The 27,761-nt window shown below is 36.7% G+C and overlaps 2 protein-coding genes across 3 annotated transcripts; one reads left to right on the top strand and one right to left on the bottom strand.

Annotated features, from left to right (window-relative positions):
• The first annotated feature begins 1,594 nt into the window (after positions 1–1,594).
• Positions 1,595–27,559, top strand: LOC114389040 (chlorophyll synthase, chloroplastic-like). The gene is made up of 15 exons (XM_028349631.1): positions 1,595–1,790; positions 2,017–2,061; positions 7,524–7,612; positions 8,916–9,003; positions 9,205–9,290; positions 9,399–9,485; positions 9,572–9,637; positions 9,713–9,796; positions 9,891–9,952; positions 25,969–26,044; positions 26,142–26,204; positions 26,334–26,415; positions 26,902–26,978; positions 27,106–27,153; positions 27,284–27,559. The coding sequence occupies exons 1-15, from the start codon at positions 1,673–1,675 to the stop codon at positions 27,344–27,346; spliced, it is 1,134 nt and encodes a 377-aa protein (XP_028205432.1). The 5' UTR covers positions 1,595–1,672; the 3' UTR covers positions 27,347–27,559.
• Positions 12,281–24,462, bottom strand: LOC114389039 (leucine aminopeptidase 2, chloroplastic-like). Of its 2 annotated transcripts, XM_028349629.1 has the most exons (17): positions 24,193–24,453; positions 24,007–24,078; positions 23,779–23,834; positions 20,677–20,769; positions 17,641–17,716; positions 17,438–17,553; positions 16,814–17,266; positions 16,675–16,722; positions 15,841–16,237; positions 15,554–15,748; positions 15,182–15,407; positions 14,390–14,516; positions 13,931–14,026; positions 13,564–13,641; positions 13,161–13,221; positions 12,757–12,943; positions 12,281–12,427 (listed from the first exon to the last, which is right to left on the bottom strand). In XM_028349629.1, exons 7-16 carry the CDS (start codon positions 16,931–16,933, stop codon positions 12,810–12,812), a joined length of 1,482 nt encoding a protein of 493 aa, XP_028205430.1. In that variant the 5' UTR covers positions 16,934–17,266; positions 17,438–17,553; positions 17,641–17,716; positions 20,677–20,769; positions 23,779–23,834; positions 24,007–24,078; positions 24,193–24,453; the 3' UTR covers positions 12,281–12,427; positions 12,757–12,809. The 2 variants fall into 2 exon arrangements, with proteins under 2 accessions (XP_028205430.1, XP_028205431.1); XM_028349630.1 differs by lacking the exons at positions 12,281–12,427; positions 12,757–12,943; positions 13,161–13,221; positions 13,564–13,641 and adding an exon at positions 13,781–13,831 and having other exon boundaries at positions 24,193–24,462.
• Positions 27,560–27,761: the final 202 nt, after the last annotated feature.

Raw genomic sequence — 27,761 nt, 5'->3', positions numbered from 1 at the left:
CCGTCTTTTTTTTAACTTAGCAACAAGGACCCACATATTTGCTAAATCATTATCCAAGGCTTCTTCTCTTCTCTTGGTCTCTTCAGTTTTTTTCCGGTATTGCTTTTCCACAAATTCCTTCTCGGCTAATGCAACTTCCAGAGCTGCCTCTCGTTGTTTCCTAGCCTGTAGTTCTATCTTTAAATCATCAGCATCAAGACTCCTCAACTCAAAATCATCTACACCAGTTCCTGAAATTTCATTAGCACGGCTAGAAATCCTCCCCTTCCTTCCAGCTCTTGGATCATTGTGAAGAGGAGAAGGAGAAGACAGCTAGGGAGTGGGGAGAGGAACAGACCCCAGCTGGGAAAGAAAAGGAATGAGTGCCACATTTGTGGAAAGAAGAGGAACGGACGCGAGGGCGCATTAAAAATTAAAATGGCATGTATTCAAAGATGGTTTTCCGAAACCGCCTTTGAAATGTTCGCAATATTTACGAAATTGCCATCCTTATACATACTAAGACATTTTCCTATGACCGTGGTAAATATGATGTCGTAAAAAGAAGCTTTTTTAGTAGTGCGAGAGACATAAAGCTCTACAAATACCATAAATACTTTATTAATTCTTTCAAATCAATTTACTTAATTTTTTTTAAGTGTAATTTATGTTTCTCAATTTTTTAAATATCACAAATTTCTCAAAATGAGCTTAGGGAATAAGTATTTTCAGCAACTTAATGGTTGCTTTTATATATATATATATCCGTCTCATTTTTTATTATTCAAAAACCGTGTCTTTTTAAAAACAGATAATATATTATTGACCTAATTGCATCTTTACTCAACTTTTATATTTTTGACGAATTTTATAAAAAAAAATTGAGAATAAAAAGTACAACTGTGTTATGAATAAAAAGACAAAGGGTAAAATTCTTAAATTTTTTAAAAGATGAGATAAAATATATTAAATTAATTTTTTGAAGTAACATATATAAAAAACTAAGGGTAAAAGTATTACTAATTCTTAGGTTTCTTTGTAAGTACTTTTATGAGAAGAAAATAAGAAAAAAATCATGAGCTAAAATTAGTTATTCAATAGTTTTTCATTAACTAATTTTTAAGATGTCCTCTCATCTAACTATTTATCAAAACTCGTTTCAAGAATTTTTTTAAAAAAAAATTAGGAATATTTTAGTAATTAAATGAAATATTATTATATTTTCATCCAATCACAAACTAATGATTTGTAGTTGGTTAATGTAAGAATTTGTACATTCATAATTAAATATAGGATTTTTCAATTAGGGTATTGGTTGAGGAATTTTAAATAGAAAATTTTTATATTGAAATTTAATACATTCAAAATGTGTTGGAAATCATACCAGAGAGACATTAATGACATTTTTTTAAAGATAACTTGGTGCCTTTAAGAAATAAGAAGGTTAAATATATACTTGGATTCTTGAACTAAATTTGTAGATCCATTAGATTTAGAATGGACTTAATTAAGAAGGTTAAGTAAAAAAAACTAAATTTGGAGCGAGAATCGGGTCAAATAGAACCCTGTTTGAACCAGCAGTAAGTGACAATTGTCTTTGTTTATTCCAACTAGTTTATCACTACCACTTAAAGGATCGATAACCCGTGTCTTTTTCTGTGTATCCAAGGCATCTTCAAGCTCTGAATCTGCAATGGCTTCTCTACTCAACATGGTTTCGGTTCCACCAAGAATATCACCAACCTCACACACCAGAATCACTTCGCTTCAAGCTCGACCCGTTTTGCCAGCCTTTTCTGTCTCATTTTCCAGTAGGTGACTCACACCACCTCTTTCTGGTTGCTATTTCAGTCAACTCTTGTGTGTTCTGAATACCGTTTTGGCCCTTCTTTTGTTTCCCCATCTTCAATGTGCTAACCAATCATGTTCTAATAGTTTCTTAGCGACCAAGATGGTCAAAGTTGCAGTTTTTATGCTTTTTTGATGTGGCTTGTTTCAGTGGATTTGAAATTCTTGTTGTTTTTATGGACATTCCAGGGAGGAGACAATCAATTAGAGCAACAGAAACTGATACCAATGAAGGTGTTTGTTACGAGAAGCAACCCTGAACCGCAAATAACCAGGCCCAATGACGATAACAACTAGAGGTTAGCAGCAGGAAGGCCCAAGAGAGGAAGCAACACTCCTAGCTACTTGAAAGACTACGTACTTGAAGTTTAGAGCATTCATGAAACATGCAGAGGCGAGGATAACATATGGCATATTCTAGAAGTTGAGGGATAATATGGGGTATTCGTGTAATAATTCTGTTAGGCCATTAGACTGTTACGTAACCAAATTGAATGTATAAAAGGCTGAAAACGAGCTTATGAAGGATATCAGAAATAATATACATTGCCTTTTCTCTATTCTCTCTCTCTTTCTCTCTCTCTCTCTCTCTCTCTCTCTCTCTATATATATATATATATATATATATATATATATATATATATATATATATATATATATCGTCTTCTTTCTCACGTAGCTACCCTCGTTCATGGAAGCCACCACTAACATTGGTGCTTTCATTGAATCCTCTCCGCCATGGCCGAAGCTACATGCTCCAAGACTAGTGTTGATCGTTGGGAAGATGCCTTCGCGAAACTCTCAGCGTCAATGACTTCGAAGTTCGATGAACTCCTTAATCGCATGAATCAGTTAGAAACTTCACATACCAACCCCCACGCTCCTCCGTCGTTTGCTGGTGCTTCCACGGCGGCCACAACAAACGTAGCCTATAGGTTGAAGTTGGAGGTTCCGCGATTTGATGGATCAGATCCTGAAGGATGGATATTCAAGGTTACGCAAGTCTTTGAGTACCATGCGACACCGGATCATGATCGCTTGACGACGGCATCATTCTATATGGAAGGGCCTGGCGTTAGCGTGGTTTCAATGGATGTATCGTAGCAGCCAACTCTCCTCGTGGTCAGCTTTTCTCCATGCCATTCACACAAGGTTTTCGTCTTTAGCTTACGAAGATCCTACGAGAGTTTTGTGCAAATTAACGCAGAGATCCACGGTATCAGCGTACCTTTCGGAGTTCGAAGCTCTCGCTAACAGAGTTATCGGCCTTCCGGTGCCGTTTGTTCTTAGTTGCTTTGTATCCGGCCTTAGCCCTGCGATTCAAAGGGAGGTACAGGTTATGCAACCTCACTCCCTGGCTCAGGCAGTCTCATATGCATGACTCATGAAGAAAAACTTCTCGACAGTCGCCGTCAGGGAGGTAGACCTCCTTCCACTGCACCACCTGTGGTGAACAACACGCGACCTTCACTTTCCTCGAATGGACCTTCGCCAGAATCATCCCTACTGCCATCTGTGACCAAACCACGTTCAGCAACCATCCCTTTCAAGCGGTTAACGCCATCTGAATTAGCCCTCCACCGTGAACAAGGTTTATGTTTCAACTGCGGCGAGAAATATTCGCGAGGCCATAAATGCACATCTTCTTTGTTCTTATTTGTCACAGAAGAATACGAGTACACTCAGGAAATTGATCCCGGACCTCCTTCGTTAACTCTTCCTCCCTCGCAGGAAACGTCACCAGTGCAGATTAGTCTGCATGCCCTCTCCGGTCAAGGAGCACCGGAAACCTTGCGCCTCACAGGCTTAATCCAGGATCATCGAGTCCAAATCCTCATAGATGGCGAAAGTACGCACAACTTCCTACAACAGGAGTTAGTATCTTCTCTACAATTAAGCCCACGAGATACTTCCACGCTGCGAGTGACGGTAGGTAACGGCGAAGAATTACAGTGCAACCAGGTATGCACGAATATCTCAGTGAAGATCCAGAAGCATGATTTCCAGGTGGACTTCCACGTTCTACCAATTCGAGGGGCTGATGTAGTATTGGGGGTTCAGTGGCTCAAATCCTTGGGGCCAGTCCTAACGGATTACACTGCGCTTACTATGAAGTTTATCTACAATGGGTAACTGATCAAGCTCATAGGGGATCGCGATACGTCTCTGCAAATGATTTCGCCCTCTCAATTGTGTCGCCTGGTAGACACAGGTAATACCAACACCTATTTTCATATTAAAATGGAATCCCCCACCGTGACACCACTGCCAATTACGCACCCGATACCGGCAATCCAAAAGCTCCTCACTAAACACTCTTTCCTTTTCCAACCATTATCTGCTTTACCTCCATCGAGACCCACAAACCACACTATCACACTTCTTCCACACTCAGCCCCGGTTAACGTGAAACCCTATCGTTACCCTCATTTTCAAAAGAAAGAAATAGAAACCCAAGTCGCAGCCATGCTCAGGCAAGGTCATATACAACACAGTTCTAGCCCATTCTTATCTCTGGTATTGTTGGTTAAGAAGGGCGATGGAACTTGGCATTTCTGCGTTGATTACAGGGCACTCACGCGATCACGGTGCAAGATCGTTTCCCCATACCGATGGTGGATGAACTCCTGGATGAGCTAGGAGGCGCGGTCTGGTTCTCTAAGTTGGACTTGATGCAAGGGTATCACCAAATCCTGATGCGAGAATCCGATATAAGCAAAACAACGTTTCGCACCCATCATGGGCATTACGAATTTCGCGTAATGCCCTTCGGGCTTTGTAATGCGCCTTCGTCATTCCAAGCAACGATGAACAGGTTGTTCCAGCCACACTTACGAAAGTATATCATCGTCTTCTTCGATGATATACTGATCTACAGTCACAGCTTGGATGAGCACGTGCACCATTTAGAAATTGCGTTTCAAGTGTTGAAGGATGGCAAGTTTACCCTCAAATTCACAAAGTGTTCCTTTGCACAGAAGCAAATAGACTACTTGGGTCACATTGTTTCCGGCGACGGTGTTCGGCCTATACCTGAGAAGGTACAAGCTATTCAGAGATGGCCGCAGCCATGAACAACTCGAGCCTTGCGTGGTTTCCTTGGTTTAGTAGGGTTCTATCACGGATTCATAAAGGGTTATGCGACGATAGCCAATCCTCTCTCTCAACTATTAACTAAGGCAGATCTTCTGTAGTCACCGGAGGCGGAGAACGCGTTTTAGACACTTAAGAATGCAGTCACGACGGCGCCGGTGCTTGCTCTTCCCAACTTCACTAAGCCCTTTACAGTCGAAACATATGCTTCGGGCTCGGGAATGGGCATTTTTCTCTCACAAGAAGGACACCCAATCGCCTTCTTCAGCAAGCAATTATGTCCAACGCTACTTAGGTCCTCCACCTACGTCTGTGAACTGGCCACCATCACCGCCACGGTTAAGAAATGGCGGCAGTATTTGCTAGGACATCATTTCGTGATTTTGACAGATCATAGAAGCCTAAAGTAACTGATGAATCAAGCTATTCAAACTCCTGAACAAAAAAAGTACCTAGCACGATTACTGGGCTTCGATTATGTTATTCAATATAGAACAGGCAAAAGCAATGTGGTTGCAGACACATTATCTCGGTCAGGGGGATCAACAACTGCTTCACTTCTCATTCTCTCGGTGCCTCACTTCACTTTCCTTGAAGATTTACGTAGGGAATTGCAGACGAACCAAGAGTTTGTCACCTTGAGGGAGAAGATACGCGCAGAGATGCAGGCATACCCTGACCATTCATTAACTCAGCACTTCATCTTACATCGAGGTCGAATTTGGTTACCTCCAAACTGTTCGTTCATTAAGACCCTGCTCTCTGAATTTCATCAGTCCCTAACAAGGGGACACATGGGTTTCCGTAAAACCCTAGATCGCGTAGCTGAGAACTTCACTTGGGATGCTATGGCGAGCGACACGCACAACTTTGTTGCCAACTGCTTAGTTGTCAACTCGTGAAGTATGAGCCAGCAAAACCAAAGGGACTGCTATGTCCGTTATCTGTGCCGTCGCAGCCATGGAAGGACCTTTCGATGGACTTCATCGTGGGAATCCCTGCTTATCGTGGTAACACGTGCATCTTTGTTGTCGTGGACCGCTTCTCCAAAGGGGTGCACCTTGGTATGCTTCCTCCTCACCCACATCCCAGACCGTGGCTCAACTGTTCATGGATATGGTAGGCAAGTTGCACGGCATGCCTCGGAGCATCACGTTTGATCGAGATCCTCTTTTTGCCAGCAAGTTCTGGCAATCACTATTTTCCCTGAGTGGTACTAAACTCAGAATGAGTTCTGCCTATCATCCTCAAATGGATGGGCAGACCGAGGTTGCGAATAGGATCATCGAGCAATATTTACGAGCGTTCATGCATCGCCGGCCAAGCGTATGGGGGCATTTTCTTCTGTGGGCGGAGTGGCCATACAATACATCCACTCACTCAGCCACAGAACTGACGCCGTTTGAGGTCACTTTTGGCCGCAAACCACCAAGTTTTCCACAGTACCTGACGGGCACGTCTACGGTGGCGACAATGGATGAGTTGCTCAGTCAGAGGGAGGCCATGTTTACCCTACTTCGACGAAAGCTTCAGAAAGCTCAGGCTCGCATGAAGGAAATCGCGGATGGACATCGTAGAGATCATGAGTTCCAAGTGAATGAATGGGTCCTGGTCAAGTTGAGGCCGTATCAACAAACCATGGTGTCTGGAACAGGTCAATCCAAGCTTTCAAGGCATTTTTATGGACCCTTTAGAATCATCGTGAGGATGGGCCCAATTGCATACAAGCTTGAACTCCCAGAGCACTCTCGCATCCATCCCGTGTTTCATTGCTCCCTTCTGAAGCCCTTCATGGGATCACCTAACACAGTGGAAGTTGAGAAACTACCCTCAGGGGCCATGGATAATCAACCTGTTTCCACACCCTTAGCTATTTTGGGCCATAAAACGATTCCTACGGACCATGGGCCAAAACAGATGGTTTTAGTGTAGTGGCAGGGCCTGCACCCCGACAAAACCTCTTGGGAAGATTGGGCAAGTCTTCAGGAGCTTCATCACCTTGAGGACAAGGTGTTGTTTGAAGAACAGGGGAATGTTACGAGAAGCAACCCTGAACAGCAAATAACCAGGCCCAATGACGATAACAACCAGAGGTTAGCAGTAGGAAGGCCCAAGAGAGGAAACAACACTCCTAGCTACTTGAAAGACTACGTACTCAAAATTTAGAGCATTCACGAAACATGCAGAGGCGAGGATAGCATATGGCATATTCTAGAAGCTGAGGGATAATATGGGGTATTCGTGTAATAATTCTGTTAGGCCGTTAGACTGTTACGTAACCAAACTGAAGGTATAAAAGGCTAAAAACGAGCTTATGAAGGATATCAGAAATAATACACGTAGCCTTTTCTCTATTCTCTCTCTCTCTCTCTCTCTCTCTCTCTCTCTCTCTCTCTCTATATATATATATATATATATATATATATATATATATATATCTCGTCTTCTTTCTCACGTAGCTACCCTCGTTCGTGGAAGCGACCACTAACAGTGTCTTGGTTTTTTTTTTTTTGGTTTGGTGGTGCTGCTCATTTCCCATTATTTTTGTGTTTCTCACAGAATTTTTTTTTTGCCCCAATTGGTGGGGTGTTTAATTTGAGCAATTCAATCTCAGGCACCGGGTGCAGCGCCATCTAAAGATGGTTCAAGCTTCAATCAGCTTCTTGGTATCAAAGGAGCTGCCCAAGAAACAGTGAGTCTACCTCAACTGTTCTGCAATTGCAATTTTCTTTCCATTATCTGATGTAGATTTGTTGATTGTGTAACTACAGTCATAGAATCAGTCTAAATTCAGAGAATTGCAATCACTTGATTCCTTAGGCAGAAATTTTGCTTTTGCGTGCTTGTGTGTGTTTATAGCAGTTCATGGCTAGACAAAAAGCCTTATATATAGTCCCCTAAGTGATTGGGTAACTACAGTCATAGAATCAATCTAAATAAAGAGAATTGCAACAATTTTATTACCAAGTGACAAGGTTTCAACTTGCAGTTGCGGTTATGATTTTGTTGCTCTATTTGATATTGTGAAAAATTGTAGACAAATGTTGTTTGGAACCTTTCCACGTGATTCCTTGGGCAGGAATTTTGCTTCACAGGTCAACTAAGAACCACTAAATTAATAAATTTGGTGTTGGTTTAAATTGGTTGATGAAAGTATTATGTGTCTGTTTTAATATGTCAAAACGTAATTACAAATAGTGCTTACTATTAGCAGAGTGTAGTACAAGGACAAAGTGGCATGAATTAGATCACATAGTGAACTTTAACTATTTTCTTTTTAGCTTACCTTAGAATAGCCTGGGTTGCTTCCATAAACTTTTTGGGTAATCTCAATCTGCAAAGGCTTAAAGTAGGTGAAGACAATAGGTTTTCATAATGGCATATTTAGCAATTGATAAACTACTTTATATTAAATAGGCACTTCCTTCCTTTGAAATCAAGGTTTGCAAATTTCTGTTAGAGACATAACTAACTGGCTTTCCAAATGGCTATTCCGTTTAACCCGTGAAATATGTAAGATGCGATTGAACTGATTGAAGGGTTGGGAAAAAAAGTGTCATCATTTGCAACTAAAATGTTGAACCATGCATGATGCATCATTGGTAAACAAGCTGATATGAATCTAAATTCCTAAACTGATGATTGGACCATCTTGTAGGAAATTGTCTTTATATTGTTATTTGCAAACTCTTCCAAAAAATTTGCTGACTTCACTGGTGCACAGTATATTAATCTGAATATGTGTCTTTTACAATCCACCAATGCCCATTAATCTATTCTTATTTTCGTACACATTATTGAAAATTTATTTTAATATTTTGAGACATGGTAAGCTTGACTTTGGTTCTAAATTACTAACAATTACATTTGCAAGTTTATATAGCTTTGTAAAATTATGCAGTTACCAGATAACTGTAAATTAATGCAGTTATTAGATAACTTTTTTTTAAAAAAAATATTGTGTTTCTTAATTGATTGGGTAATATATGGTGCAGAATAAATGGAAGATTCGTCTTCAACTCACAAAGCCTGTCACTTGGCCTCCGTTAGTTTGGGGAGTAGTTTGTGGTGCTGCTGCCTCGGGTACTAAATTCTATCAACTAGCATAATGTTAAAACTTGACATGCATTTTCACTAAAATGTTTGGTCCTGCATATTAATGTGATAATTGTTTACACATGTTCAAAGTTCTATATTTAATGCTCCATCCTTCATGGTATAGAATCTTATATTTTATTTGAGACAACTTCTTGAAGTCCTCAATCTACTATGATCTCCGGTCAGGAAATTTTCATTGGAATTTTGAGGATGTTGCTAAATCAATTGTGTGCATGATGATGTCCGGCCCATTCCTGACAGGATATACACAGGTAGTGTTTTTTTTCTTATTTATATAAAGTTTTGCCAATTGCTATTGGATGGGAATATCTCACTGACATAAGTATAACTTTGAATTATTGGGTTGTTAATTTTTTTAGACTCTGAATGATTGGTATGACCGAGAAATTGACGCAATAAATGAACCTTATAGATCAATTCCTTCTGGGGCAATATCTGAGAATGAGGTATGTTTTAAACCTGAGACTGAGATGTCTTTTCTAGTTGCCATGTTTCATTTTTATTGTTTTACCTTTTGCTCAAAATCTTGCAGGTAATCACTCAAATATGGGTGTTGCTGCTTGGTGGTCTTTCTCTGGCTGGTATATTGGACATATGGGTGGGTACAATACACAATAGTCTCATGGTCGTTTTTTATCAGAAGCTTGATTGGTAAAAGTATTCTCTTTTACAGGCAGGGCATGATTTCCCTATAGTATTTTACCTTGCAGTGGGTGGAGCCATACTGTCTTATATATATTCTGCGCCTCCTTTAAAGGTAGTTTTTTTTTAATTGTCCTGATTTTTTCTTTATATTTTCTATTTCTCTTGCTTATTTTGATCATTTGACCAAGTTCTACATTTCTTTCTAGTTAAAACAAAATGGATGGATTGGAAACTTTGCCCTTGGAGCAAGTTACATTAGCTTGCCATGGTGTGGTATCTTCTACTTCGATAAACTCTAATTGCTATAGATTTAAACTGTTATCCTGGTTCAAGCTTGATGATCGGAGTGAGAAACATGTGTTCATTGGCTATGATGCAAGCTCAAAAGGCTACAAATTGTACAATCCAAACAATGGAAAGACAATTGTGAGCCGAGATGTCGAGTTCTATGAAGAAGGCACATGGAATTGGGAGGAGAAAGAAGACACTTATGATTTTTTCCCGTACTTTGAAGAAATAGATGAAGAAGCCTTAACTCCAAATGATTCAACTCCAGCACTTTTACCAACTCCTTCAACCAATGAAGCCTCATCATCTTCCAAAGGGAGTTCAAGTGAAAGGCCAATAAGAATGAGAAATATTCAAGAATTATATGATGAAACTGAAGTTATAAATGATTTGTTTTATCTTTTTGTTGACAGTGAGCCCTTAAACTTTGATGAAGCAATGAAAGACAAAAGGTGGAGACAAGCCATGGAAGAAGAAATCAAAGCCATTGAGAAGAACAACACTTAGGAGTTATCAAGCCTTCCCAAGGGTCAAGAAGCAATTGGAGTCAAATGGGTGTTCAAAATCAAGAAGAATGCAAAAGGAGAGGTTGAGAGACACAAAGCAAGACTTGTAGCTAAAGGCTACAAGCAACAATATAGAGTTGATTATGATGAAGTGTTTGCACCGGTTGCCCGCATGGAGACCATTCGTCTTCTTATTTCCTTGGCAGCTCAAATGAAGTGGAGAATTTTTCAGCTTGATGTAAAATCGGCATTTCTAAATGGCTATCTTGAAGAAGATGTCTATGTTGAACAACCAATGGGTTTTGTCATCGAAGGTCAAGAAGGAAAAGTCTTGAAATTGAACAAGGCGTTGTATGGTCTAAAGCAAGCACCGAGGGCATGGAATACTCGCATTGACAAGTACTTCCAAGACAATGGGTTTGTTCGTTGTCAAAATGAGTATGCTCTTTATGTTAAAGCTTTTAATAATGGTGATGTCTTATTTATTTGTCTTTATGTGGATGACCTTATCTTTACCGACAATAACCCAAATTTGTTTAAAGACTTCAAGGAGTCCATGTCTCGTGAATTTGATATGACAGATATGGGACTCATGTCATATTACTTGGGAATGGAAGTGAAGCAAACGGAGAATGGTATCTTTGTCTCACAAGAAAGCTACACAAAAGAAGTGTTGAAGAAATTTAATATGCTTGATTGCAATCCCGTGAACACACCTATGGAAGGTGGCTTGAAGTTATCAAAGTTTGATGAAGGAGAGAAGGTAGACTCCACAGTCTTCAAGAGTCTTGTGGGGAGTTTAAGGTATCTAACCAATACAAGGCCCGATATTCTATATGCGGTGGGAGTTGTGTGTCGCTTTACAGAGGCTCCTACCTCTCCTCATCTATAGGCCGCAAAAAGAATTCTTCGTTACTTGAAGGGTACAATTGATTTTGGATTGTTTTATTCTCCCTCCAATAACTATAAGCTTGTGGGATTTTGTGATAGTGATTTTGCCGGAGATGTTGATGATAGAAAAAGTACTACCGGATTTGTATTTTTTATGGGTGATTGTGTTTTTACATGGAGTTCTAAGAAGCAAGGCATTGTGACACTTTCTACTTGTGAAGCCGGGTATGTAGCTGCAACTTCTTGCACATGTCATGCCATTTGTCTAAGAAAATTGTTGGAGGAACTTTAGTTGTTGCAAAAGGAAAGCACAAAGATCTATCACTACTAAAAAAAAGGCCTTTTACATCGGTTCTAATGGCCTTTCTACATCGGTTATGACGCGTGGTGGTAACCCGGGATCATTGAATCACAACATCGGTTTTATGACCGAGTTTGAAAGGTGGCTTTTCTACATCGGTTGTCTAGCTCCAACCGACGTTGAATGAGTAGGTTTCTACATCGGTTGTCTAGCTACAACCGATGTTGAATGGGTAGGTTTCTACATCGGTTATCAATCAACCGATGTAGAAAATGAAAGGTTATTACATCGGTTATAGTTCAACCGATGTAGAATGACTAGATATGGTAACGTGGCTACATCGGTTATCAATCAACCGATGTAGAAAATGAAAGGTTTTTACATCGTTTATAGTCAAACCGATGTAGTATTAGCAGATTTTCTACATCGTTTATCACTAAACTGATGTAGAATGGGCACGAATGGAAAGGTTTCTACATCGGTCTTCAATCAACCGATGTAGAATTTGAAGAGTTTTTACATTGTTTATCGCTTAACCGATGTAGAATGAGGATATTTTCTACATCGTTTATAATTGAACCGATGTAGAATATGGATTTTTTTTTTTTACTTTTTGGAAATTTATAAATTAGTACAAGAAGCTATGCTGCTTTTCCACTAAAGTAGCAATGCCAAATCCTGTTGCTGAACGCTTCTTGTCATTTCACATAGGACCAACCATGTCAATGTGCATCCATTGAACCTTTTCATCAACAAACTGTAAGGGAAAATTGTTTCAGAAACTGCTAACATGAATGTGCAGTGGAACGACACAACAAGAAGCCAGACAACTAAGAAACACACACTTCCATATTTACAATGCATCTATTTTTTTCCAGCAATAATTCTCCTTAAATAAATGGTTTGTATATGATTATTTTAAACTTCAAATTGGGATAGTTCATGCACCAGTGCACACATTTTATGTGGAACACTGCTTGTCGAAGTTTGGAAGAAACACAATCACTAGGGGAAACATGGAGCGAAAAAATAGCAGTATATATCATTCAGAAAATAACATGATCTATATCATGATTTAGTGCAAACCTGTTTTAAGAAGAGAGCAGCCACAATAGCAGCACCTTGTCGACCACCAGTGTTCACATGTCAGCAACTCCTGATTTCATTGTTTCCCAGTAACTTTCCCCTAATGGCAACCTCCATAGTTTCTCCCCACTCACATCAGAAGCTTCAAAAACTTCCTTTGCTAGGTCATCACTGGGTGTAAACACACCTTCAAAAACAATAGTTTGCAATAGTAATTAGGACTCAGAAGCATTTTAAGAGATATACCTTTCAGGTCCAGCCTCTACCAGAGCTTATACAAATGCTTTTGGTGCCGACTAAAATATTAGGCCCTTTTGTGTTTATTACAAGCAAATATTGGTATATGGTCTTAAAAAAAAGAACAGATTCACACTTGATATAATATAATTTTAGTTTATAATTACCAGCAATTGAGGGTCCAAGGGCAACAACGCAGGCCCCAGTCAAGGTTGCCAAGTCAATAATCTGAAGAACAGTTGACCAACCCATTAGCACCATTCTAAAAACAATTATTAAGCTTATGTAAATTGAAACCAAAAACCAAAAATATGAAGACAATAGAGTTAAGTGTGTAAATACAAAATGCCCAAAGTCAGCACTTTTCAGCAATCTTTGTATAAAGAACTGAACTTACCCACAGATATTTTTAAAGAATAACAATTGTATAAATTCATCAAATAATTAATCAACAAATCTATCAAACATACAAATAAAATTTTAAATGCTAAGCAAATCTTTTGGGAGGGAGACCTGGAGCTTTTATGATTTATAAGGATGGAAAGAATGCATAGCTGCGTAATGTTATACCTTTTCAACACCTTGATTACAAGCATATACCAGAGCATCTGCCAGGGTAAGTCTACCTTCAGCATCAGTGTTGTTAACCTAGGGAAGATGTTAAGCCTATCAAATCCTCAGTACAAGAACGGGGTAAAGTACTACACATGTTATATTAAATAAATCATCAAGGCCAAAACTCCAATTAATTGATTTTTAATATAACATATGTATACGATGCAACTGAAATTAGTTAATTTGTTTACAAATAAGAAATACAGCAAAGTAACGGCTGAAACTGAAACAAAATCCACCAGATACTACGAGTCAGTATCACATTAAAAAGCATAAATTTAATGTACAAAATCTACAAATAAAAAATATAGTAAATCCACACCTCTATAGTCTTTCCATTTGAAGTTGTGACAATATCTCCAGGCCTCATACTTGTTCCACTTATCATATTCTCACAGGCTGCAACAATAAAATGAACCTGCACATGTAGGATTTTTAATCTGGGCATTGCATGCATTATCATTAATACACCACAAAAGACACTACACAATCTCCATCAGAACTCTAAACAAATTAGCCACCAGAAAAGAATGAAAATTCATATTCCATAAGTTCATTATGGAAAACATTAGCTGAGCCTGAGACAAAAAGTGCAATTGGTTTTATCACTTTTATGTATATGAACCCATGATTTGCCACATCCCACCCATCACCACCCCTAAGAAAAGCCTTGACATAACATTGAAAGATAGAAAAACATAGGATACCATGCAACAATCAATCAAACCAAATGTTATTCTATGCAAAGAAAAAGACATGACTATTGACATAAATGACTGACCTCCACCCCTAGAGGTTTGATTTGACCAAGAGCTTTCGTTGTTCCTAAAACTGTTGCTGAACCACCCATATCAAATTTCACGAGTTCAATTGAACAGCCAGGTCCAGTCTTGATGTTGTAGCCACCACTAATAATATGCAGACAACATAAAATAATAATTTAAAGAGATAAATAGACGTTTTCATTATAATGATGGATATTTTATTATATTAAATAAGAATCAATTAAAATGATAAGACTTTTAAGATTGCGGAGGAAATTATGAAAATAAATTACTAGATATTTATTAAAAAATTAAAAAAATAGGATAAACAATGTGATATACTAAAGGAAATAATAAATGATAAATTTTAATAAAGTATTGAAGATAAAAATGAAAAAAAAAATAACGTATAAAGCTCAAAAGCTGCCTCAACTAGCATCTAAAAAACTGCTACAGGCTGGTGAGATATGTTTGTTTACCAAATATCTCTATTTTGGTCAAATAATCTTATAAACTAGTTAAATAAGCAACAAGTTAACTAAAATGGTTTGTCAAACATGGAAATCCCATTTCAAATTGATCACTCTCTTATTGAAGTTATAATACTGAAATCAAACCAATTGATCACTAGGGAAAATCCCTGTTATGGAGTTACAACATCATAATGAATTGAAGTTATAATGTTTAATGTCACACCAGATTGAAGTTATAATACAAAAAATCAAAACCATGGATAACACACTAGGGAAATCCCACTTCAGATTGATCACTCTCTAATTGAGTTATAGATAAATAGGTCACCTATTTACCTGTCAAAAGTCAAACCTTTGCCAACTAAAGCCAACTTGACATTGACAGGTCCACTCAGAGGTTTGTAACATAGATGGATAAAATGAGGAGGATTTTCCGAGGCTGCAGCAACACCCAGATAGGATCCCATTTTTAATTCAGCACATTGCTCGGCATTTAATATTTTAGCAGTGAAAACATCACTGTAGGTAGAAGCAATCTTAGCTGCCTCTTCTGCCAACACCCCTGAGGTAAACAAATCATCAAGCACTGATCAATTTTAGAGAAACAAAATTCCCTCACAGATATGAAACTGGCCAACTGCACCCCAAGCAACTACAGAACTAGGAACAATAATCACATATCATATACATTCAAAGTGTCATATGAACCTGGTGTGAGCACATTAGCAGGAGAATTTACAAGCTCCCTTCCAAAGATAATTCCGGAAGAAACATCTCCTGCGTACTTCAGTTTCTTCTCCAGTTCAGGTCCCATCCCAAGACCAATAATATCAATGGACCTAAGTGTTGATTTCTTTGCTTCTGACTTGTATCTATTATCTTCAAATAATCCCAGCACAGCCCCTGGCACATTTCAAGCCCGCACATTGTCAAGCATAACTACAAATCACAAGCTTTTATATATATCCCACAAATATAAACCATAAATTCAATACCAGAAGCAATTGCATAAGCAGTGCTAAGCTTTGATTGAGCAGACAGTCCTTCAGAAGAGGCAAGAACGACAGCAGCACTGCTTTCTTGAGAAGACTTGGCAGCCTCCACAACGGCATCGCCAAGACCCTTAAAAGGTGAAGGAGTGGAAGGTGACTGACCAAGACCAATCAATCCAACCCTCTTTGATCCAAGTCCTGTAATTCTAAGAACAGTTGACTGACCAACTTTGCCAGAGAAATCCTCTTCAGAAGAGGCTTCAGCTAATAAGCCACCCAACTTTGAGTCAATCTTGCTCAAAATCACATTCTCAAACTTCGAGTTTGCATCTCTAGCCAAATCTTTCTCTGTAACACCCACTGCCAGAATGTCCCCTTTCCATTCTGTCACATCAACATCCTTAGCACCAAAAGAGATCTTCCATGAATTTTCACAAACATAAAACGCATTTTCAACATCACATCAATAAACACACACAAATACGCCAATACATTTCAAATCCAATCAGTCACCCCTAAAAAAAGTTAAATTTAAAGTAAACCCCCACAACGATAAAATCCATAAGTTATTAACTTTTTACATCGTTAAATCATATAAAGAGTTAAACAAAACCTGGGGACGTTAGATTGAATGAGAAAAACTAGTTAACGAGTTTAGACTGGCCTTGGGTGTTTCGATGTTAGAAGGATGTGAGAGACCGAGAGTGGCACGTGCGAGAGTGTGCGACATGAGTTTCCTCGTTGGAGAACACATACTAAATTACATTTAAAAGATATTGCAATTTGACTTTTCTTTGAAGGGCCATAATGTATTCATATGCAATAGAATCTATATACCTCCTTTCTAACAAGCCTCAAAAACTCTTCACGTTCCCTGCTCACTGACTGAAAAAGTATCAGACAAATGAATGACTCCAAGCATTCATCAGTGCATAAAAACTTAGTCTGGCAAATATAAAAATTTACTTTCACTTACAGATGCTGATGCTAAAACGGCTAATGCACGGCTGAGCTCCCAGAGGTGCTCCTGTTTATCCAATGTCTTTTTTTTTACCTCTCCTAGTGTTTGGTTGGTTGTTGAAGCCCTCTCTTTCATAATAAGCTAGTCTATTACTATTATACATTTTTGGTTTTGTTGTTGTTATTTAACTGGGGAACTCATCATTCTAGTAATTACAAATTTGTGGGATCAGGTTTGTGGATTTTTGTACAATGCTTGTATTTATACTACCTATGTTTGTCTAATAATCCCTAACTTTAGTCTTTTACTTAGATTCTTTGTTGTTCCCAAACGTTGTTATAGGACAGGGTGGGTACCACAGATGAGGTTGGGCCTTTGTGTAATACATTAGCATAGTCCGTGGAAAGTTATCCCATCCCCGTATACAATACTCCACAAAGGACCGAGTCAGTACAACCCAAGCTGAGCCTGTTCACATAACATAAGAGAAAAATATAGGATTCTGCCATGTTGATAGCCAATTAGTAGCTAGATATTTTATAACCCTAGGACTGCTAAACCTTAAAAGGGCATCCTACTTTAAATTTGCAGTAGAAAATAAAATTTATAAATGTTTATAGATAATAGATATAGACATACCAGTAAACAGTTTAAAAGACGTCGGAAGTGTTCTTCGTTGAGTAGTCAATGCTAAATCAGATTTCTTTGATAAGTAAAGAGCAGGGTCAATAATGATGGGTCTTGCTCTTTGGTTCCTGCATATAAGCAATAATACAAGGAAATCACAATCAACTGCAAGGGGAGAAAAACATGCAGAATATAATTTAGAGCAATTCACTCACAGTTTCCAACCAACAATGCGTGTATGTTCAATGAAATTGATATTTCTTGACAGATTTGAGAAAACATGAAGCAAATCTGCAAAAGCAGGAAACAAAAATCAGATGACTTCACAAAGCATCTATATGAATCTTGATTTATATAAATAACAAGGAATGATCTATATGAATCTTGATTTATGCCAAACGATACCAATATGCAATTCAATCAAACTTTAACTATAAATACATGGAATGATCTATATGAATCTTGATTTATGCCAAATGACAGAATATCAAAATATTAGCAATGCAGAAGATGTTGAAACCAGAAGACTCAAATTATTGAGTATAACAAAATACCCTCAATCAAATTGCTATGCAGTTAAGCAGGTACTAGAAACTTTATTTTGCATTTTAGGTCAAAACGGAATACATCTTATACTTGACAACAGCCCAAAACAAGTTTAGATTTGTAGTATGAATTTAATCCATCTACTTTAAAGGGAGTTATCTTGATTCTTGAGCGTTGAACACTTTTGTCCATCTCATACTTCACCATCATTCCCAGCAGTATAGTAGCTCTTGTCATGCAAAGAATAGGCCTAACCATATCATAATCTATGCCGCACATATATTCATAATATAAGTTGTGGTTTCTTTAGCAACTGATTGGATTGGGAAAAAAATCCTCTGAAATTTGTCTCTTAAGTGAGCAAGCATAATTAGTAATCAACCTTAATTTTAGAGGATTAAGACCACAACGCACTTTAATTAATACAAGCATGTACAATATTTATATTTATGTTGATTACTTATAGGTCTGGTTCTTTGAAATTTAAAAGAATTTATTTATAACAATTAAAATAAATGAAGTGCATTGAATATGCGTCTCATCCTTTGAAATAAATGAATTTATTTATAGGTCTGGTACTTATAGGTCAGCCAGAGTTGTTCATTCACATTATTCCTGACAAGACCAACAACACATTGTCTATCATTGACAAAGGTATTGGAATGACTAAGGCTGCTAAGATTAAATATTTGGTTAGTCTTTGTGAGATTATCGCCAACTGTGCTTGTTAGTTAGTCTATTTTCTCTAATGTTTGTGCGTTTGATGTTCCAGAGTTGGTCAATAACCTCGGTACTATTGCCTCTCTTATAACAATTTTTCACTGGCATACAACATCTGAACTGATCAAAACCAAAAGATAATATATATATATATATATATATATATATATATATATATATATATATATATATATTAGTAAAAAATAGTTCAAATGACTATATTATGGACAAAATAAATTAGAACTAGGAAATCATCTATCATGTATGTCATGATATGCAGCGAGTAAATTTTCACGACCTCATCAACCTCAAAACCACAATCCTCAGAGAATTGGATTGGTAGATAAAGAAAAGTTATTATTATAGAAAAATGAGAGTGAGAGAGGGATGGAGAAGAGGTCGAGATATCTTGAGGAAAAAAATAGACACTCCATTTTAAAGGTTTCAAATGTGGACATTCTCTCACAATTGTTTACTATGTAATTTCATTTTAGTTCTCATCCTTTTCTCTATATCATTATTGTTTTACTTTGCTGGAAAATGTAGGATGAACCAAAAGTAATACTTGAAGTACCTTCTCTGATGAATTAATAAATTTTATTTTAGTTTCCTAATATATTTTTTATTTTATGTTAAGTTTCTAATAAAATAAAAAATTATTTTTCATTTTTTTATTTTGTTTTAATCCTTCTAATATTTGCAATTTTGTCCCTAAAATTTGACGATGATTTCTTATTAATCCATATTAAATATTTATCAAAGGAGCTCATACAAATGAACAAAACATTATAAAAATGGATATATTTAAAGAATTAAGACAAAATAACAACAACTAAAAACAATTTTTTTTATTAAGGACGCAAAAAAAAATAGTGACTCAATAAAATTTATTAATTAACCAGAGACTTAGTATAATTAACCTTATTATATATTTATTATTAATATTTCAATTATAAATTATATTATTTCTAAATAAGCTAGTCTATTAACCCCTTTGGACTTTTCTAAAAGCCCATAGTTTAGCCTACTTTACTATAAATATTTTTGTTTCTAACTATGGACCTAACTCAGTGACTGAGAGTGTTTATGGTGGGGTTCCTATGATCTGCAGGCCATTCTTTGGTGATCAAGGAGTGGCTGGAAGATTGATAGAAGATGTTTGGGAGATTGGGGTGGTAATGGAAGGAAAGGTGTTCACAAAAAATGGATTGCTTAAAAGCTTGAATCTGATTCTGGCGTAGGAAGAGGGAAAGAAGATTAGAGACAATGCTCTTAAGGTGAAGCAGACTATGCAAGATGCAACTAGGCCTGAAGGACAAGCAGCACGGGATTTGAAGACTTTGATTGAAATAATTTCTACTACATCTTAATGTATGGCACAGTTAATTGGTTGTAATAATTTGAGTTGCAATATTAAATTAACCCAAATGAAAAAAAAAAGGAATAGGTACAATAGTGATATAGATACCAGCATTAATAAATTATTAAGAGTGGTTTAGTTTAGTTTTTTTTCTTATAGAGATTACATGTACTTTTAAAGATAGAATCTTTGCTCAATTCGAATTTGTTAGAGTTTATATTTCGATAATTTCCATTAAATCCCACTTTTATGACCTGAGGTTGTTGCTACCCTATCAACTACTAAAACATTCCTATTAAGAAAGACTCATGCAACAAACTAAAGATAGACAATTAATGTCACTAGAACAATATGTTGAGGGTAAACCCCTGATAAGATGAATTTTTAATGATAAGACAATTTCAATAAGCAAATTTCAAGTCTGTTGAACTTAAGTTACTAATGATTTGTTTTGAGAATGTGATTATAAGAACATGAATTTATTTTATACCATGGAACATCAAGCTGGAGGTCAATGAAACTAAAGTATGCAAGTGTCCAAAAGCTTAAAAGGTATGATGATTTCTCATTACAAGCAAGGCCTGCTAGAAGGACAATTGTTAGAAGCATACCAAACTGAGCATACCTTCAGAAGATCAAAATGCAATCAGACCAAAAACTGTGTATGATCATAAATATGATCGGGATGAATTTGACTAAAAGGTAGCAAGCCAAGAATCTGCATATGATTAAAAGCTCCATCAGAAGATGCAAATTGAACAAGAACTAATATGAACGTATCTACATTGTTTTGAAGCAATAAATTGCTATATCAGAAGCAGCATGCTTAAAACTGAAGTGAAATGTCTTCCAGAAGTAAGAATCTATCCTAGAATTTCAAGTACTGATTGAAACAAAGCGAAACAAAAAAGACAAAAAGACTGATGTACAAGCACTACTACAGGTATTCAGAAGTAGTTTGAGAATCATGTTGCAGAATATGAAGCTTTAGAAGAAAAATTCTTGATCGATTCCAAAAATTCTCAAACAATGTGCCTTGGGAAACCTAAGTCAAAACTGCTTGTCAAACTTCAAATTCAAATACAATTTATAGATAAGGATTTTGAAAAAGGACCAAAGGTGATTTCAGAAGTGATAAAAGACAAAAAAAGAAAAAAAGTCAATACACAATTGTATGAAAGAGGCAACTTATACTACTTTGGAAGACCATTTGGTCACAAACAACTATTTTGAAGCCAAAGAGCCTACAAATAGATCCACATTCGAAGTGTTCATTGCAAGGAAAGAAATTAAAGCAACATATTTTCATATTTATTTTCTCCAAAAGTTTAGATAGTTTATCCAATTAACTTTTCTAAAACTTCATTACTCTCATAATTTCTTCTAAACATAAGCTATTTATTTTTAGTTAACAATTGTTATATAAAAATTGTTTGATTCAACATTTCTTTTTTAAAAAAATTGAATCAAATACTGTCTAATTAAAAAAGAAACACCTATGTGCCTATAGGTCATAAACTCAGTAGGTACTCAACACACATGTCATATACTCGAGCAAGACCAAACGCATGATCCCCACTAAAGGAGTATAGTTCAAACTGGTGAGGAGCAGTTACTGAGTTGTAACCTCCTCCCTTAACTCATATACTCACATAGAGAAAAGAAAATTTACATCTTATTCATTCTCATACACATAAACATCTCTAACTTAATTGATTTGATTTAAAGTTTTTTGATAGGTACTTTCACTGTGTACTGAAAAAGGAAATCGGAGATCATATAACACTAGATGAAGGAGAAGATTGAATTATTTCGGCTAATGAATTTGTTAACGACAACCTTAAATACTACTTTTAAAGAATTTATCACAAATATAATTTATAATTAAAGAGCAGAGCATTATTTTACATTATCAATCTAGTCTAATTGGTTTCCTAAAAGTATATAATAATTATAATTTACTAATAATTATAAAGAGCAGAGCATGTACTATTCTACACTCCTCCCATTAGATATCAATGCCTACTGCAGACATCCTGAGGTCTCAAAGCAGCCAAGGGAAATTAAGTTTTTTTTTTTTAAGTTGAAAGATGACTCTTAGCTTGGCTACGAAAGTCATGCAATGTGACTTCCTAAGTATTGGGTATGCACCAATATCTACTAAGTTTTGAAAACCGCTTCTATGCCAAAAACCAAAAGATAAAGATAGCTAGAAGATGTTTTCTCAACTTATGTTTTCTTCTTATTCAACATCTCTCTCAATTTCACACACTCTGCTATGTGCCTTACCTCATTCAGAACCGTAAGGTTATTAAAGACCCAACCTCTTACAATGTCAATATCAGAGGAATCAAATCAGCTGATACAACAACAGATATCAAGAAGGCATACCACAAGGCAGCTCTCCGACATCATGCAGACAAGGTTAGAATCTTATGTGCCTGCATTATAGTTATCTTAGTATGAGCTTTTGGGTATAAAGGCGAGCCACCCTCATTTTTAGCTTTCAAAACTGTTGTACTTAGGAAACTTTATTTTATCTGTTTCTGGTTTGAATCTAGGCTGGTTAGTTGTTGGCTAGAAGTGAAGTTGGAGATGAAGGCCAACTTTGGAAGGAAATTTCACAGGAGGTGTACAAGGATGCTGATAAGCTTTTCAAAATGATTGGAGAAGCATATACTGTGCTTTCAGACCCAGCCCAAGGTTATACATATGATTTTTCTACTAGTTAATGAATCTGAATTCATTATTAAGTATAGTTTGAGAATACGAGCTGGGTGGGCAAGAGAGAGAGAGTTGACAAATAATGATTGAATATATGAATGGCTTACTGTGCTATCTTCCTAGCATTAACATGCTCTATTAAAATGCTCAAGTTCACTCCTGTCTGAAAACACTTATTTTTAAGCTGGAACAAAAATATTATATGCTGCTAGCCTTTTGCAAACAGAGCTAACAAGTAGTCAGTTAGTAGTTTGAATTATGCTCAAGTTCACTCTTGTCTTAAAACACTTATTGGTACATCTGAATGACTGCATAGTTAGATTGATTCTCTATATTTCAGTTGTGGTTCAAGACAAAACCTAACTATTGACACAAAATTAAAACTAATGGATGTATATGCAGATCCAAACATGAAAGCACAATTGGATTGGGAAAGTCATTACAAAGGATTATACTTGTCACCGGATTATCCCACTTGTAAATCATATAATTGTCAGTTGTCACTGACAAAGGATTTTTATATATGGCGAGGATTAAATATGAGATTTCTAACTAAAAAGACAGCGGCATTCATCATGGGGAGAATGTTGAGGATCTACTAAGTTTTGTAAGTCTTCCTTTTATCTATTTTTTCTACTTTGTCAATTAAAAGTATCGATTACAGGATTACAAGCTCCATAAAAATAATGTAAAAGTGGAATCCATGAACTAATAAGCATGTTTTGCAGGCATGGATAAGTTGGAACGAGCGGACAGCTATATATATTGTAGATCCATCATTAAACAAGAATTCACGAAATGAAATGATGAGATGTATCCATATTGGTTTACTTTGTGTTCAAGAAAATTTAGCGGACAGACCAACCATGGCTACCATTATGCTCATGAATGCTAACAATGTAACCCCAACCAAGGACAACACACAGTTGCTAAGAATTAAAATACAAAAAACCAAAAAGATTGTTGAGACACATGATCAAAAAAACTGCGAAATTAGTCATACCTTAACAAAAGCACTAGGAACAATGTTAAGCGAAGGAAGCTCACGATGTCATCCCTCTGCAATTACAGCACTAGATTAGACAAAAAGCACGACACTATAAACACAATAAAACAACCAAAAATGCTCTGAACCCCTGTTGCAGTAGCGTGCAAATCAAATCAATTAGCATAACCTATGATTATACTTTTAAAAATTGAAATCATTTTTTCAAAAAAAAATTAAAACTACCTGAAGTTGAGTCAGATTGTTGAGCCTAAGGTGGAGGTTTTTGAAGTTCAAGAGGGTGGCCAACCACATTATCTGCCTCATTTCGAAAGTTTAAAAACTAAGAATTTTTGTTAGTTAAAATTGTAAAACGGGTACAGAACTAAAAGGGGTATTTTACTAGAAGCTGATCTCGGAAAGATGTACGACCTTTGTGAGTGGTAACGGAATTTACATCAGCGGCATGGATGGGAGCTCAGGCACAAACGGACGAGGAGCGCAGAGCGAAGCTGCTGCTAGGGCAGATAACGTGGAAGGTATGGCGGCAGAGGAGCGCGGGCAGAAACGGACGAGGAGCGTGGAGCGAAGCTGCTGCTAGGGCAGATAACGTGGAAGGTATGGCGGCAGAGGAGCTCAGGCATAAATGGACGAGAAGCGCGGAAGAGGAAGGTATGGCGGCAGAGGAGAGAAGCTGCTGCTAGGGCAAGCGCGTCGTGGGAGATTTCGAAGAACTGATCGAATACGTGAACGCCCGAATCGAAAAGACACACTCACGTGTGTGGCACGTGCAGCAACTCTCTCTGTACAAAGGCGGTTATTAGGCCATGATCGTCTTTGTATGTTTATGGGCAACATACAAAGGCGGTTTACTTGTCACACCCGCAGTAGAAGAAAGGGTGTAAATTACGAAAAACCCATTGCGCCATAATAACAAAGACGGGTGTCCGCGACCGTCGTAGTAAGTTTCGTTTTATTTACAAAAATGCCACTGAGACACATTCTAAGGCGATTCTAGGAAACCGCCTTAGAATGTGCGACGTAAAAGAAGGATTTTTTAGTAGTGTATGTTGATAATAGATCAGCACAAGAGCTTGCCAAGAATCCGGTGTTCCATGAACGAAGTAAGCATATAGATACAAGGTATCATTTCATTAGAGAGTGCATTACCAAGAAAGAAGTAGAATTGACTCATGTGAAAACTCAAGATCAAGTTGCGGATATTTTCACCAAGCCTCTCAAATTTGAAGATTTCCGAAGATTGCGAGCAAGACTTGGTGTGCAGAAGAATTTTTCCAATTAAGGGAGGATGTTAGATATTAATTAGAAAAATAATAATAACAAGTTTTATGAGCCTTAAATTGTGGAAGATGAAAGTTGTAAAGTTGTAAGTTACAAAGTCTTGAATAAGCAATTATGTGAGCATTCAGTATTCTTGAATAAGCAAATTATGTGAATAGCCACTCTATTCTAGTATAAATAGGGGATCATATTCTTGTATTTTGTGTGCCAAATGAAATAAAATCTTCTTCTTCTTCCAACAATGTACATGTTTTCAGTTAATCCTTTGGTTATTTGTATATTGAGATAGATGAGTTGCTGAACAAGAATGGTTCTTAGCTTTTATATGCAAGATGCATGGCTAATATCTTTTTTTACAAAATATTTTTGTATAGTATAATTAAAATATTAAGAGGGTGGGCCATGGTGGCGTACATCACTACATCTACTTTTCCCAGACACCAGCAAGTGGAAGCCAGGTGCACTACGCCGCCCTTTTTATACAACAAGAGAAATGTTAGCATACTTATAATACACTATTATCAATTGAAATTTATTGGCAAAACACAATTTTGTAGCTCCTACATATTTAATGAGTTTCACTTATTATTTTTTAATTTTTAATAAACTTTAGTCAATAATAATGTGTTAGTAGCACTCCAACAACAATTAAGCCTTTCTCCACTTGGTAGGATGGGCCACATGGAGCTCTTTTTATAATATATTAAATATTATTGCTTTTGGATAGCATTTTACTTTTGGAATGTGGCAATTATTGCTATAAAAGCATAATTGGGTGAATCCTACATTTCATCAACAGAGAATTATGATTAAACTGGTCCTTTTTTATTTACTAATAAGTGTTAAGTTCTATTATCTGGACTTGCACTGTATCTCAGAAGATCTTGATTGGTTTCTTACTGACAGGTGGGCGGGTCAGGCTTTGTTTGGAACTCTTACACCAGATATAATTGTTCTCACACTCCTATACAGCATAGCTGGAGTATGTAATATATTCTACATGGCACTTTGTTGGATATGAATACGATAATATGCCAAATAAGAATGGTTATTAATATTGTTGTTGTATCACATTGCAGTTGGGAATTGCTATTGTCAATGACTTCAAAAGTGTTGAAGGGGATAGGGCTCTAGGGCTTCAGGTCTACTCTATTGTCCTTTGCCTTTCAATAACAGTACTCTGAACTCATTCATGTTTTAGAAATTCTAATCATGTACAGTCATTAAAGTAGCTTCTACTGACTTTTGTATTGGCTACCTTCTTTGAGTAGTCTCTTCCAGTTGCTTTTGGTGCTGAAACTGCAAAGTGGATATGTGTTGGCGCTATTGACATTACACAATTATCTGTAGCTGGTAAATTTTGATCCCTCAAATATATACAAATAATTACTATATATACAAACAAAACAGTTAGAAACTTTTCACCATATTTACTTAATCATTATCCTTGTCCTTGTTTACTACTTGTAGTTTGATTTTTGCTTTTATCTTTTGTCTAAACCATATTTGATATTTGTACTTGGTTATAACCAAGATGGCCATTTTTTATTTTGTCAGAGTCACAGTTTGTAAAGTTCTATCTAAACTTAGGTCTCAGAAAAACTCTAGCACTGGTTATCATAAATTGTTGGCATCAGCATGACCGGTGATTTCAAATTGACAAGTAAAAGCAATATTATAATCAACACAGAATTAATATTGGAAACCAGGTTTTTAGGAGAGGTTACGAGGATTTTGTGCTTTTTTTTCATATGTTTCATAATTCAGTATTTCTCATTATAAATCATTATTTTGTAACAAGAAATGCAAAATGGATTAAATTGTAACTTATGGTTGCAGGATATCTACTTGGGGCTGATAAACCGTTTTATGCGTTAGCTTTACTTGGCCTAATAATTCCACAAGTCTTTTTTCAGGTAAGTACACAATTGCACACATGTTAAAATATTGTTTACAATCATGTGACTGCTGCATACACGCTAAACCGTTCTTTCTAAATTTATGTTAGCATCTCACTGGTTCTTATCATCTTGTGCCTTGCAGTTCAAGTATTTCCGCAAGGACCCTGTGAAATATGATGTTAAATATCAGGTACATATTGACCTTAAATTTAGCTTCTAAGCATAAAAAAATGGAGAAGTGGCCAAATGAGCAATGCCCCAGAAGTGGACATCTTTTTAGAGTAAATTATTCTAAACTAATTGAACACTCGTGTTTGCAGGCTAGTGCACAGCCATTTTTGGTGCTTGGTTTGTTGGTTACTGCTCTAGCAACTAGCCACTGATCTTTGATGTGCAAAATTTGCCAAAGGGGCATTAAATTCATAGAATAAAGACGAAGGGAGCCACCGGTTAGAAGGATAAGAGTGGCTTCTCTTAGGTACCTGCATTCAAGATTTGTGGCATAGCTTTTGTTGGCCACCCTACATTCAAGGAGGAGTATGACCTAGGCTTGTCCAGTATTGTGTTTTTTTTTTTTTCCTTGTTCTCCTCGTTTCCACTTGTTCAAGTTTTGATTATTTTAGGATGAGAAGGGGTTTCTTTTTAGGAAGCTTTAAAAGACAATAAATTGTACAAAGTGTAGACACAGACATGTTATTGTTCCCTCGAATCTGGGACCCTTATGTTTGGCCCGTCATTGATTTGAGATGAAAACTTGAAACTTTAGTTATTGTTCTCGACTCTTCATCCGTTCCACCA

Source organism: Glycine soja, chromosome 16, assembly GCF_004193775.1.
Source record: "Glycine soja cultivar W05 chromosome 16, ASM419377v2, whole genome shotgun sequence".
Lineage (NCBI taxonomy): Eukaryota > Viridiplantae > Streptophyta > Magnoliopsida > Fabales > Fabaceae > Glycine > Glycine soja.
Note: the sequence above shows the minus strand (reverse complement) of the source record. Positions and strands in the feature narration are given on the sequence as shown.

Excerpts from the sequence above, each read along its gene's own strand:
- LOC114389040 (XM_028349631.1), top strand. The coding sequence starts at position 1,673 with ATGGCTTCTCTACTCAACATGGTTTCGGTTCCACCAAGAATATCACCA. Across the intron at positions 9,291-9,398 it reads TCCTGACAGGATATACACAG|ACTCTGAATGATTGGTATGA; the intron begins GTAGTGTTTTTT and ends TAATTTTTTTAG. Across the intron at positions 26,045-26,141 it reads TCCTATACAGCATAGCTGGA|TTGGGAATTGCTATTGTCAA; the intron begins GTATGTAATATA and ends ATCACATTGCAG.
- LOC114389039 (XM_028349629.1), bottom strand. The coding sequence starts at position 16,933 with ATGAAAGAGAGGGCTTCAACAACCAACCAAACACTAGGAGAGGTAAAA. Across the intron at positions 14,517-15,181 it reads AAAGGTTTGACTTTTGACAG|TGGTGGCTACAACATCAAGA; the intron begins GTAAATAGGTGA and ends GCATATTATTAG. Across the intron at positions 14,027-14,389 it reads TCAAACCTCTAGGGGTGGAG|GTTCATTTTATTGTTGCAGC; the intron begins GTCAGTCATTTA and ends CTACATGTGCAG.